This window comes from Leucopleurus acutus (genome assembly GCF_964270905.1).
Source record: "Leucopleurus acutus genome assembly, chromosome: 11".
In the NCBI taxonomy this organism is placed as follows: domain Eukaryota; kingdom Metazoa; phylum Chordata; class Mammalia; order Artiodactyla; family Delphinidae; genus Leucopleurus; species Leucopleurus acutus.
The window spans coordinates 21,100,515-21,115,703 of record NC_139152.1 but is presented as its reverse complement, the minus strand read 5'-3'; the positions used below and the strand labels follow the sequence as shown (position 1 = coordinate 21,115,703).

Sequence of the window (15,189 nt, the reverse complement as noted above, 5' to 3'; positions counted from 1 at the left end):
GGTGTGAAAGGAGAAAAATGAATGGGACTGAAACACCAAAGCAGCAGCAGGAGGTGGTAAGCAGAGTTTCACTTTAGATGGGAGAAGGGTTCCTCTTGCACTGAAACGAGGTGGCTAGAACGAAGAGGTCAGTGTGGGCATGGGTGAACCTGCTTCTACGTGGAAAGCAGGAAAACACACTTCTTTCTGATGGCTCTATTTTCTTAGTGAGATCATTTTCTGACAATAAAACTGGAGATGTGAGGCAGGGATTTGAATGTTGTTGAGGGAATGACAGAAGGTGCTGGCTCAGCTCATGAAGAACACAGTTTGCTGCCAATCGCTAAGGGCCCACATGTGGCTGGAGACCACTAATTCATTTGGTGGCAGCAGTCTATACTGTGTGTGTGTGTGTGTGTGTGTGTGTGTGTGTGTGTGTATCTTCTAGCAGTGCTCAACCACAAAAGGGTGTATACAAAATTTAAACAATTTGAATGGTTGGATCAAACTTCTTTGAGATTTTACTAGTTGAAAAAGAAGAACAAGAACTGACATTTATTGAGAGAACTTGGACACGGCAGTTAATCTCTCTAAACCTCAGTTTCCTTTTCTATAAAGTTGGACTAAAAATAGTACCTGTCTCACTGGGTTGTTGTGAGAATTAAATGAGATAATACAGTTTTTTTCAAATTTTTTATGGTGAACTTCAATAAGAAATATGTAGCCTTTTGTGAGAATTAAATAAGTAACTACCAGTCCGCAATGCCTTTACCAAAACATTTGGAGACTTACATGTTTCCAAATTCAGAATTTGGAGGATTTTAAGAAAGTAATATGGTGACTAGAACACATATTACATAACACCCCAATAGGGCTTGGAGAAGTATCCAAAATCAAACAGTAATCTTTCCACAGCCAAATTTATGAATAGTTACACAAATCATGAATGAAGACAGTAACTAGCCTCTCCTCAGTTTCAGGTCAGGTTTTGCCACCAAAGGAATTCAGGTCAGATTTTGCTTTAAGTGTGTTTTTTTAAGAATCTTTTGGTTTTTCAGATATGTTTGCATTTCGAAATTATAGATATGAAATCATAGATTTATTGATAATATCTTAAAAGTGCCTGGCACATCATAAGTATTGGTTCCTATTATTGGTAGGGGTATATTTCATTTTTAAAATTATGTCCCTAACCCACCAAAGGGATTTCATGGCTTATTGGGTTGGCCAAAAGTTTCATTCGTTTTTTTTCCGTAAGATGACTCTAGTAGCACTTAGTTGTCTTTAACTTCATTCAAAACAATTTTGTTAGATTGTATGTGACAGCTGTCATATAAGCATGCATTTAAAAAAAAGACATCAAAATTGGTGAATTTTTGTGTGGCCATTTTAATATTGAAGATGGAAGAAAAAAAGCAACATTTTCGGCATATTATGCTTTATTATTTCAAGAAAAGTAAAAATGCAACCCACGTGCAAAAAAAGATTTGTGCAGTGTATGGAGAAGTTGCTGTGACTGATCGAATGTGTCAAAAGTGGTTTGCAAAACTTTGTGGTGGAGATTTCTCGCTGGACAACGCTCCATGGTCAGGTAGACCAGTTGAAGTTGATACTGATCAAATCGAGACATTAACTGACAGCAATCAACGTTATGCCATGCGGGAGATAGCCGACATACTCAAAATATCCAAATCAAACATTGAAAATCATTTGCACCAGCTTAGTTATGTCAATCACTTTGATGTTTGGGTTCCACATAAGTTAAGCAAAAAAAACCTTCTTGACCGTATTTCCACATACGATTCTCTACTGAAATGTAATGAAAACGTTCCGCTTTTTAAACAAATTGTGATGGGCCATGAAAAGTGGATACTGTACAATAATGTGGAATGGAAGAAATCGTGGGGCAAGCGAAATGAACCACCACCAACCACACCAAAGGCGGGTCTTCATCCAAAGAAGGTGATGTTGTGTATATGGTGGGACTGGAGGGGAGCCCTTTATTACGAGCTCCTTCCAGAAAACCAAACGATTAACTCCCACAAGTACTGCTCCCAGTTAGACCAACTGAAAGCAGCACTCGATGAAAAGCATCCGGAATTAGTCAACAGAAAACACATAATCTTCCATCAGGATAAGGCAAGACCACATATTTCTTTGATGACCAGGCAAAAACTGTTACAGCTTGGCTGGGAAGTTCTGATTCATCTGCCATGTTCACCAAACATTGCACCTTCGGATTTCCATTTATTTGGGTCTTTACAAAATTCTCTTACTAAAAATTTTCAATTCCCCGGAAGACTGTAAAACGCACCTGGACAAGTTCTTTGCTCAAAAAGATAAAAAGTTTTGGGAAGATGGAATTATGAAGTTGCCTGAAAAATGGCAGAAGATAGTGGAATAAAAGGATGAATACGTTGTTCAATAAAGTTCTTGGTGCAAATGAAAAATGTGTCTTTTATTTTTACTTAAAAACAGAAGGCACTTTTTGGCCAACCCAGTACTTACAGGTTGTGACCCACACTCTGAAAAATGCTGATATATAAATGTTTAACCTGGTCCTTGATACATACTAAGCTCTCGAAATGTTAGAAGGGGAAAAAATACCATCTTATATGTGTATGTTTTAAGTTTGCAGAATTCTTTTAAGCATATAGTTGCAATTCATGTTCACAGTAACCTTATCAGAAATAAACTAAATAGTTTAACTTTCCTCTTGATCTACTTGAGAGTTTCATGTCTCAGTATTTCTTGTGAAGAACAGTAGGAAATTTAAATAATAATAATAGTACCTCCCAATGGCATTTTTATCTTGATACCTAAAGCATTTTTAAAGTTTATTTTATGTGAAAGATCATTTTGTTGCACAGATAACCAAACAGAACTAAGAAATCAAGCCATTTGCTTAAGGCACAAAATACACTATTTCTACACGGAATTTGTCCAACAGAATATACAGCTTAGGAACAACTTCCAAAGCATATTTATTATTCAGTCCTTAAAGTGAGCTAAAGACACGCTCATCTGAAGGCGCCTTATAATCTTTGAGTTTTATTTTCTAGTGCTCTTGGAGACATTAAAATAGCTGAAGTGAATGTCAAAGGTTTATGCGTGAAGCTCATTAACTCTTCCCTTGACAAAGAACTGGAAATCGGAAATCATATTCTCCAACAAAATGTGGATGGACAAACAGTCTCTCTGTACCAATTCCTTCCCAATATCAAAATGCAGGCCAATTCCACGGTAACAGTGAGTATAAGATATAAATACTATGAACTAGATTTTTTCAGGGAAAACTCATTTACCCAGTCAGACCATGGCTTAGCACCAGTGCTTTCTTCATCCCTCGATCTCTCTGTTAAATGTGATTTTTTGGTTGTTTTTGGTTAATTGTGCCACTTTGTCCATCTCTGGATATAAATGAATACCCATAATTAAATTTCCATAGCTTTCTTCAATTTGGCATACAATACTTTGTGCTTTTATGATTTAACTATCAAAATAAAATACCTACGTTCCTAAAACTAAGCAAACATAATCTTTAAAGAAAAAACAAAGAGAGGGTTTGTTTAGGTGACACTGGAGAGTTCCCCTCTCTTTCTTGGGCTTTACTTTAAACCACATACAGTAGCTGTTCAGTTACACAGCTTGACATTACATATTATACAGTCATTATATTTTAAAAACCTCACCTGCTTAGAAAGATGTGTTGCAATAACCCTCTGACATTTATAAAACTATGTTGAACTCCAATGGCAGCTGTTATTAACAAACTATTTTCTTTCAGGTCTGGGCAGCAGCATCTGAAGCAAAGCACCAGCCACCATCAGATTTTCTTTGGAAGGAACAAAACAGATTTAGGACAAGCCCCAATTGTACAACAATCCTGTGCAAACCTAATGGTGAAGTCAGTGTCCTGTTCTTTTTTTTTTTTTTTTGGCTGCGTCGGGTCTTCGTTGCTGCACACGGGTTTTCCCTAGTTGCGGCAAGCGGGGGCTACTCTTCGTTGTGGTGCGCAGGCTTCTCACTGCGGTGGCTTCTCTTGTTGCAGAGCACTGGCTCTAGGCGCTAGGCATGCGGGCTTCAGTAGTTGTGGCTTGCGGGCTTAGTTGCTCCGCGGCTTGTGGGATCTTCCCGGACCAGGGCTACGAACCCACGTCCCCTGCACTGGCAGGCAGATTCTTAACCACTGAGCCACCAGGGCAGCCCCGAGTCTACTGATTTTTAAACAGGGCTAGATATTTTTCACCCACCACATTGTTGTCCTATATGATTTGTAGCCTCTATATTACATGTCAGAAATTTAATAGGCATCTTATATGATTCAACGCCTGGGACTTTCCCAATACACTGTTTTCTATTAGAGATTCAGACATGGAACAGACCGCTCCTGTGCCACAGGAACTCAAAGGGCTATTTATATGTACGTTATCTCCTTTGATTCTCAGATTATTTAAGCATTTTACAAAGGAAGAAAATGGGGCTTGGAAAGTTAAATGGCTGGCTCAAGGTCACATGATAGGCAAAATGGCAACAGTAAAATAAAACCAGACAAAAGAGCCTACAGGGTTCATATGGTCCACATTCCAGAGGTGAAATTAAAACATCATTTTATCACATTATCACTGTCATTATCATCAGACGTTTTTAAGCCCCCTATAGTACAGGAAGAAATAAAATATTGCCCTTGGCTAGGAAAGGCTTACAATCTAACTGAGAGAGATTGCACTCAAAAGATCATAAACATATTTGCCACGCAAATATCTGTGTTTGAGCTGCAAAAAAGGAGAATCCCTAACTGATGAACTGAACCAAACGTGGGGTTTTCCTGCTGTGAGCCATGAAATTAAACCTTTTAAGAAAGATTTCATCTTTCTCTTTCTTTGCTGTGGGCCTAGCCTAGCTGCACTTGCCTCGTGTTACTTTTATGTCTGTTTAGCTGGCAAACAAAGGGTTTGGCAATGGTTACAGCATCAACCCAAACCTCTAATTTTATAAACTAAAAACAGATCATGAGAACAAGTAGAATGATAGGGCACACTTCGGTGCCTAACTTTTCTCATGTTGAACAAAAACATAATTATTAGTCCCTACACATGATTTTTCTGAATAATTTTTGCACATATATGTGCACATATATGCCACATATTCAGGAAACCAAAAAAAAAAAACCTGCCCACCTAGGATTCTAGCCTGGAGAATGTGGTTTCCTCTCCATGTCTTTAGTTCTAATGCCCATTTCCCCATCTCAAATAAGACTAGATAGATAGATATATAGATAGATAGAGTCTTAACTATTAAAAATTTAACTTATTAATATTACAACTACTGTTTGCATAGTTCTTTATAGTTACAAAATTCAGTAGCTTAACTGAATCTCACCACACCCTCATATAACACCCTCACCACCACCCTCCCCCTTTTACGTATGAGGACACAGTCCAAGACAGTAGGTGACTAATCTGCCTGAGGTTATCCAGCTTGTAATTTTCACAACTGGAAACTAAGGCCAGGATGTCTTACTACAGCCTCATCATGTGTTTCACTAATCCTTACACAGGACGTAAATGACATTACAGTTTGACTTTGAAATTTTATTGCAATAAGCCTATGTCATTTAAAAAAGAAAACCTATAACTTCAATAGTATTTCATGTTAATAAATCATTTTTGTTAGGCTGTTGCCTGGTACACTCCTATCCACTGGAAGCAAGCATGGGAGAAATTAGAGACTGACATTGAATGTGACAGATGCTCAGTAGTAAGTCCAACATCTCGAAGGCACATGTTTCATTGGCCAGCAGCTACAACTACAACTAAAGAAAAACAAGACCAATCTAAGCAAGATATCTCAAAGTATCAGGTGGAACGAGTTCAAGCTTCTCTTACAAGGTAAAAGTTGCTTGTTTTCTTTTTTTTTTAAATTAAGTCCTTCCCACAATTAATAAGGGCCGAACCGGTGGGAGTGACTGGCTGACAAGTAGATATATGATGAATAGGTAAATCAATAGAGACCAAAACACTCCTATTTTGAATAAGACCATAAAAACCATAATAGCTTTTATGTTTTAAAACATAAAAACACAGAGCTAGTAGGGTAAACTCATGGGATGATAAAGGCTGTCAATTTCCACTGGGTGATATCAAGACCCCTCTGGTCATTTCATTCCATAACAGCACTGCTGTTAGAGGTAAGGCCGTGGAGTAGTGCAGAGATGAAGTTATCACCACACCTTTGGCAGTGCTTAGGTGGAGGAAGATTTGCATCATCTAGAATTTTCATCTTGGATCAAGAGCTGGCTGTGGCTGAAAGAACAGAATTTATGTTATTCATTTGTAGGCAAATGCTTCTGATGTGATAATGGGGCTGCCCACAAAGTCTAGAAAAGCCATATTCTCTGGTCTTGGAACATGCTTTCACTCTAATTGAGCTTTCATTATTAATGCCACTGTATGAAGTGCCTTTGGGGTTCAATTTGGGCTTAATTTTTCTTTTACAGAGAAAAAGGAATCCCACCAACCCTTTTCCCCAATCGCAGCCCCTGGTGCCACAGTCCTCATGTCTCTGCACATCCTTACTGTTCACTGATTGATCCTCACAACACCTACATGACTGAACGCAGCTTAGACAGACAGCCCAGGTCTCAGTCAGCCAAGCCTGATCTAGCCAGGTAAGTCAAAGGGATACTTATTCCAGTGGAGAGTAAGTGGTGAGTGTGTGTGTGTGTGTGTGTGTGTGTAGAACTGGTGAAAAGGTGGTTAAGTTGTAAAAGTCTCTAAGTATTAAAAAGTATTCATATCCTCAAGAACAGATGGCCTCGGAAGCAAGTACCGTGAGCCGTTCACTTATGTGCTCTAGCACAGTTATCTGAGTGCATCAACGAATCCAAAGAACAGCGTGGCCAGCAAGAGTACATAGGCTTGGGCTTCCCTGGTGGTGCAGTGGTTAAGAGTCCGCCTGCCGATGCAGGGGACACGGGTTCGTGTCCCGGTCCGGGAAGATCCCACATGCCGCGGAGCGGCTGGGCCCGTGAGCCATGGCCGCTGAGCCTGCGCGTCCGGAGCCTGTGCTCCGCAACGGGAGAGGCCACGGCAGTGAGAGGCCCGCGTACCGCAAAAAAAAAAAAAAAAAAAAAAAAAAAAAGAGTACATAGGCTTCTTGAAGTTTGGTCAAAAGTATATTTTGTTTTTCATTCGGCAGGATAAATTGGTCCTATAAGTTAAGCTGTGCTAAAAATATCCATCTTTTCCAAACACACTCTAATATTATTACCAAATTCTTATTCTTTTTCACCCAGAAATTTCTTATTTAAATCCTCTAAATAAAGCTTTTAGAGTTGGTGTTATTAGCCCAGGATCTGTTAATGGACTTCAGGAAGTCCATGAATATGGCTAAACTTGGAGGAAAAAATGTATGCCTATATGATGTTTTCTGGCAAGAAAGTCCATGAGGTTTACCAGATGCCGCCAAATGATTAAGAAGAACTGATTAGACACAGTGCAGATTATAAGCTGTGGAGAAAGACTTTCATGGAGCAGCTGTATCCTGGTGAGGTTATAATGATTTACAAACCTATACTTAGCAGAGGGATGCTTTTTTATTTTATTTATTTTGTTTTTTTGTGTGTGTGTGGTACGCGGGCCTCTCGCTGTTGTGGCCTCTCCCGTTGCAGAGAACAGGCTCCGGACGCGCAGGCTCAGCAGCCATGGCTCACGGGCCCAGCCACTCCGCGGCATGTGGGATCCTCCCGGACCGGGGCACGAACCCGTGTCCCCTGCATCGGCAGGCGGACTCTCAACCACTACGCCACCAGGGAGGCCAGGGATGCTTTTTTAAATGAAATCTTTGCAGAATCCCAGTATATGAAACGGATAAAAGGAGACCCGTCCAAGATGAAGAGTGATTCCCACTACCCACTACATCCATCTTCTTCTTTCCTCCTTCCCTGTGACCTTTGAGACACCTCTCTGGAATCACAGGATTCTGTACACACAGTATAAGAACCACCATGTTAGTATGCGAGCACATGTTGGGAAATAGCACCCTCCAAAATAATACCTTTTAGAAGTGGAATGATGGAAATTCTGTAAATTCCTGAATGTATTCCATTGCCTAAAATTAAGTATCCTATATCTCTGTGCCTGAGTTTCTTCATCTGTAAAGTAAGAGACTTGTGTCTGATATTTAAAGAGCTCTTTCAGCAATGTTTTATATACACATATACATTTAATATACATATATATATTTTATAGACACACATATTTAGTACTTTATGAGTTAGATTTGAGATTTCCAAGAAGTACATTCATATTTTTTGCCAATTAATGATAGCCTTCACTGTTTTACTTATTTTGAACAACTTTTTTTCCAAAGAAATTTGACTTCAAATTTTCTTGTTGCACCTTTCTATAGTGGTGGCAACTCACCTTGATTATTCAGTAATTTTTTCTATTCAACATAAATTTCACTGTATTTGTATATTTTTTAATAAATTTATTTATTTATTTATTTTTGGCTGCGTTGGGTCTTCATTGCTGCATGTGGCCTTTCTCTAGTTGCGGCGAGCAGGGGCTACTCTTCGTTGTGGTGTGCGAGTTTCTCATTGTGGTGGCTTCTCCTGTTGTGGAGAACGGGCTCTAGGCACAGGGGCTTCAGTAGTTGTGGCTCACAGGCTCTAGAGCACAGGCTCAGTAGCTGTGGCACATGGGGTTAGTTGCTCCACAGCAAGTGGGATCTTCCTGGACCAGGGCTTGAACCCATGTCCCCTGCATTGGCAGGCGGATTCTTAACTACTGCACCACCAGGGAAGTCCTGTATTTGTATATTATGTAATTATAATTTTATTTATTTATTTTTGCGGTACGTGGGCCTCTCACTGTTGTGGCCTCTCCCGTTGCGGAGCACAGCCTCCGGACGTGCAGGCTCAGCGGCCATGGCTCACGGGCCCAGCCGCTCCGCGGCATGTGGGATCCTCCCGGACTGGGGCACGAACCCGTGTCCCCTGCATCGGCAGGTGGACTCTCAACCACTGCGCCACCAGGGAAGCCCTGTAATGATAATTTTAAAAGAGAGTTGCTTTGATACCTTCAGGGTCTCTGTTCATCATTACATACTTTTTAAATTTTCTATTCATTAAATTTTCAATATTAACAGATATACATCAGAATTTTAGGAGTTTTTCTTTTATTTCAATTGAGAAAGATGGCCACAAAGAGACAGATGTTATGAATGACTTGTTGATCATTGATTGGGTAACAGCAGTCCCTGAATCAACAGTTCATTTCCTTGAAAAAATATGTAACATGATTCTTCAAGCGAAAGTTACCTTGTTTGCTAATTAGCCAGTCTCTTTTTAATTTGCCTACCATTGGGCTATTTGCTATCAGTAGCACACTCCTCGATAATTGACAAAGAAAAAAAGAGATAAAACAAAAATTCACCAATTTTACTCAAAATTTCTTCAATCCTGCTTCTTCCCCTCTACAGTGATAAATAAGCTAGTTTGCTGAGTTACAGAAGAAAGAATCTCAGCTGCACATGACTCTTCTACTGGGAATAGCTGCCTTGTTTTTAACTGTGCCTCTCAAATATATTATAGAAGAGCTTAGAGACTAACAATTAAGATAATTTTAAAGAAACATCTACACATCTCATGCTTACTTTATACCAAGCACATTTTGTTTTTTAAACATGTTAAAATACAGAAAGTATAGAGGATAATGTTAAAAGCACCCAGGTACTTATCCTTCAAGATTAATGCATGCTAACATTTTGTCATATTGCTTCACATTACCAAAAATCCCATAAATTTGAAATCCCCTTTGATCTTCTTTTGAGTTCTGATATGAAATAGGAATAAGTCATTCTGGTCCTCATTATCACACTTTAATTACATATATATTAATTCATAAAACATGTATAGTATAATTGATGTATTTTTAATTTACATAAATGGCACTAAATACAGCGCATGACACAATAGTTTAATACATGTTTGATGAAGGACAGACAGAATAGGAGACACTGAAGGTTTTTAAACAGGCATCTTATAGAGTTATATCTGCATTTTAAAGAGAATTTTGGAAGCAGTGTTGAAAATGAAGTGGAGTGGAAAATATTCCAAAATCAAGGAGGAAAGAAGGAAGGAAGGAAAGAATAGAAAAGTAAGAAGAAGAGAAAGAAGAACAAAGCAGGTTAGAAAAAGAGACTGGGGACAAGTTGGTCTTGTAGAGTTATAATTTGAGTCCCAAAAGGACAGGAGAGCAAGACTGGGGCAGAAGTAATATTTAAAGAAATAATGACAAAAATCTCAAAAATTGATGAAAGGCATCAAGCCACAGAAACAAGAAAAATAAATTCTAAGCAGCACAAATCCATATTATAATAAAACTTCAGAAAACCAAATAATGGAAGTCAGAAGACAATGGAATGAAATCTTCAGTGTGCTAATGTACTAAAAACAACTATCCCAGAGTTCTATACCAAGCAAAAATGAACTTCAAAAAATGAGGTGAAATAAAGACATTCTCAGGCAAACAAAAGCTGAGAGAACTCATCAACAGCAAACCCACATTAAGGAAATACTTCAACTAGAAAGAAAATGATCTTTAGAAGGATGCACAGAGATGTTGGAAGAAGTGAAAAAAAATGCAGAGTCAAAACATGGGTCAACATAAATGAATATTCACTACACAAAACAATACTAATATTGCCTCATAGGGTTTAAAATATAGAGAGAATTTAAACACATGACAACTGTATTAGTTTCACAGGGCTACTGTAACAAAGTACCGTAAACTCGGTGGCTTAAAACAACAAATCTATTCTCTCACAGTTCTGGAGACTAGAAGTCAAATCAGGTTGTCACCAGGGCCAAACACTCTGTCTCTGAAGGTTTTAGGGGATTATCCTTCCTTGCCTCTTCTTACCTGCTGTTGGTTGCTGGCATTCCTTGGTATTTCTTGTCTTGTAGCTACATCACTCTAACCTCTGCCTCCATCTTCACATGATCTGTGTATCTGTGTCCATACTTCCTTCTTCTTTTAAGGACGTCACGAGTCATTGGATTAAGGCACACTCTAATCTAGTATGACATCATCTTACCTTAATTACATCTACAAAGACCCAGTTTCCAATTCACAACCTCAAGGGGTTAGGACTTCAACATATATTTAGGAGGGACACAATTAACCTATAATAACAACAGCAATAGCACAAAAATTGGGAGGGGAGTAAATGGAGTTAAAGTACTCTAAATCTCATGATTTGTCCAATAAGTTATAAAAGTAACAATTTATATTAGACTTTAGTAAATCAAGTATGCATGCTGGAATCTGGGATAAACACTGAAAGAGTAGTATACGAATGTTGTGTTTCTGACATATATTTCATACTTTCATCATCATTCAGTTCAAAATATATTCTAATTTTCAATGTGACCTTCTTTGATACATGGGTTATTTGGGGATAATACATCACAAACAAAGTGGATTTATTTCAAGAATGCAAAGTTGGTTCAAGCTTTGAAAATTAATTAGTTAACAGAATAAAGAAGAAAATTATAACCATCTCAATAGATATAGAAAAATCATTTGATAAAATTCAATACCCACCCGTGAGGAGAGAACCTTAGAAAATTAGGATTATAAAGAATTTCCTTTATATCTACAAAAATCCTAATGCAAACTATCATACTAAATGGTGAAGTAATTGAAGTTTTCCCCTTGAGATTCAGCTCAAGGCAAGAATTCTCTTTATGATTACTTCTGTTCAGCATTGTACCAGAAGTCCAAGTGCAATAAGGCAAGAAAAATGAATTTACAAATATCCCATAATTCATCAGTTTTATTCCCAGGAATTATATATGCCTAACAAATACATACACATATGGACCAAATGACAAATACAATAATTATAGCAACTCTATTTGTATTAGCCAAAATGTAGAAGCAATCCAATTGTTCATCAACAATAACATGGATAAATTATGATATATTAATACAATCCCATAAGCAATGAAAACTAACTACTGTTACATGCAATAACACCATTGAATCATAATATTGAACAAAAGATGCCATACCGAAAGGAACATATATTATACAATTCCGTTTATATAAAATTCAGAAACATACAAAACTATGCCATGGTGTTAAAGGTCAGAATAGTGTTATCTCTGGAAGAAAGAAAGGAATAGTACTTGAAGATTACACAAAACTGCTTCTAGAATACTAACAATATTCCATTTCTTGATCTGAGTGGTGTTTACATGAATCACTGTTTTCATCGTGCTGTGCAGTTATGACTTGTGAACTTTTCTGCATGTATGTTATACTTATAAAAGTTTATTTTTAGAAACTTGATGACAAAGAAAAGGAAAATTAGAAAGGGAAGAAAGCATAGTTACAGTAATGAGCACTGACAACTTATACCCTGACAAGGAAGGAGAAAGAAAACCTAAAAAAATAGACTGATGAGCTCAAAATAAATGTGAATAATATGAGGCTTATTTAGTGTAGGAGAAAAATAGTCTTACCTGAAATATGTCTAAGCATATCAATATATTGCAATGTATTCGTCTTATTATAGTTCATCAGAGCGCAGTCATTTCCAGGAACATCTCATGGCAGAGATGGCTAATTACTGCCCCTAAACCATTGTTCCTTTAGACACAAGACCCATAGGTCCAGGGAAACCTAAACTCATGGCCACCAAGAATAAAGCCTGTTTTTCTCAGTCTCTGTATCTAGGCGGAACCACGTGTCTACATTCTGTATGATAGAATGTGAACAGAAATTGTGTACACAGCATCTGGATCATGCCCTTGGACAGTGTGCTCCTCTGTGTCACCTCTGTGCCATGATTACAGGGTGGAGCTGCCATCTTTCAAGTCAGGGATGAAGCCATGTGTTGAGGATAGAAAAGCCATCCTAAATGCCCTGTACTGGCACATCCCCAGACTAAGATAGAGAGAAACCATATTGTGTCAGCCATTGTCAAGTCTAAACGAGATGGCCCACATGGGATCATTACCATTTAGTTTCACTTAACAGACTACTGATCAAAAAGAAAACAAAAATCTCAGCTAGAAAGGACATTTTTAAGACAATCAGGTAAATATAAATATATAATGAATGTTAGATATGGACAAATCACTGTTTTTTCCTTAGGTGTGTTAATTTTATTGAGGTTATATTCGTTGTTCATAGATCCATACAGAAATCTTTACTTGATTCCTAACGGTTTGGTGTGGTATAAGCATAGACAGATAATGCAAATGTGCCAAAATATTAATTAGTGAATCTGGGTGACAGGTATACAGATGTGGTTGTATTATCCCTTCATATTTTCTGTGTGTATGGAATCTTCCACAATAAAAATTTAAAAAAATAAAAAACAAGAAAGACACTTTTGATAGAATGTAGTATGCACTTGGAGATATTAGAGCAGGAGTCCTCAACCCCTGGGCCACGGACTGGTACTGGTCCGTGGCCTGTTAGGAACTGGGCCGCACAGCAGGAGGTGAGCGGCAGGCGAGCAAGGGAAGCTTCATCTGTATTCACAGCCGCTCCCCATCGCTCGCATTACTGCCTGAGCTCCGCCTCCTGTCAGATCAGCTGCGGCATTAGGTTCTCAAGGGGGAAGAACCCTACTGTGAACTGCACATGCGAGGGATCTAGGTTGCATGCTCCTTAAGAGAATCTAATGCCTGATGACTTGAGGTGGAGCTGAGGCAGCGATGCTAGCGCTGGGGAGCGGCTGCAAATACAGATTAGCATTAGCAGAGAGGTCTGACTGCACAGAGACCATAATAAATCAGCTGCTTGCAGACTCATATCAGAACCCTATCCGTGAGTGGCAAGTGACAATTAAGCTGCATCTGGTGGCAGGCTTTATAGTGGCAAGTACTTCAATTGTACGGCTGCATCTGGTGGCAGGTTTTAAGTCAGAATCCACTTATTTTAGTCCTTGCCTGGCCCACCCATTATTTTATTTACCACTTCTGTCCGCACCTCTTTCCCGCACTGTGCACTTCTCTCAGTCACAGTTTTGGTAAGCCCACAAGCTAACCCTAGCCAAAATGAGTAAAACACAAATGTCGCTGGAGAGCTTCTTTGAAAAGGGGGAAAGACCCAATGATGAGACAGCAGAAGACTCTAAGACTGCCAACAAAATGAAAGCTGTATTTAAAAGAAAATACCAAGAGTCCTATTTAAATACGGGTTCATTGCAACAGGTGTTTCACATTCTCCAAGCCCATTTTGTATAATATGTGGTGACCCGCTATCCAACAAAGCCATGAAACGCTTCGCCACATAGAGACCAAGCACCCTGCATTAAAAGACAAGCCTTTGGAGTTTCTCAAAAGAAAACAACATGAACACGAAGAACAGAAGCAATTATTGAAGGCCACAACTTCCTCAAATGTGTCCGCACTGAGAGCGTCAGTCTTAGTGGCTAACCGCATTGCTAAAGCTGAGAAGCCCTTAGTATTGGTGAAGAGTTGATCCTGCCTGCTGCTAAGGACATCTGTCATGAACTTTTAGGAGAGGCTGTAGTTCAAAAGGTGGTACGTGTTCCTCTTTTGGCTAGCACCATAATTAGACGAATTGATGAAATAGCAGAGGATACTGAGGCACAATTGTTAGAGTGGATTAATGAGTCACTGTGGTACTCAATCCAGGTTGACTAGTCTACTGATGTTGACAAGGCAACAATGCTTCTTTTTGTGCGATATATTTTTCAGGAGGATGTGCATGAGGATATGTTATGTGCACTTTTGTTGCCAACCAACACCACAGTCATTGAATGATTACATAACAGGAAAACTGAATTGGTCACTTTGTGTCGGTATATGCACAGACAGAGCGGCTGCCATGACTGGATGGCTTTCTGGTTTCACTACTCAGGTCAAAGAGGTCGCTTCTGAATGTGAGTCTATGCACTGTGTCATCCATAGAGAAATGCTGGCTGCCCGAAAAATGTCACCTGAACTTAACAGTGTTTTGTAGGATGTGATTAAAATTATCAACCACATTAAAGTACATGCCCTTAACCCACGTCTGTTCACGCAGCTCTGTGAGGAGATGGGTGCAGAGCACACACGTCTTGTCTGATACACAGAAGTGAGATGGTTTCTAAAGATAGATCACTGGCCACAGTTTCTGAGTTACGAGAGCCGCTCCAGAGATTACTTTTAGAAAAACCATC

The 15,189-nt window shown here is 38.9% G+C and overlaps 1 protein-coding gene across 1 annotated transcript in view; it reads left to right on the top strand.

Annotated features, from left to right (window-relative positions):
• Positions 1 to 15,189, top strand: part of LMNTD1 (lamin tail domain containing 1) — a gene marked incomplete at its 3' end in the record, with an annotated part of 77,351 nt that overhangs the window by 18,351 nt on the left and 43,811 nt on the right. Inside the window, exons 3-6 of the mRNA XM_082849526.1 lie at positions 3,042 to 3,228; positions 3,767 to 3,886; positions 5,656 to 5,870; positions 6,479 to 6,649. Of these exons, the coding sequence (XP_082705652.1) occupies positions 3,042 to 3,228; positions 3,767 to 3,886; positions 5,656 to 5,870; positions 6,479 to 6,649 (693 nt within the window). The remainder of the gene's footprint in view (positions 1 to 3,041; positions 3,229 to 3,766; positions 3,887 to 5,655; positions 5,871 to 6,478; positions 6,650 to 15,189) is intronic.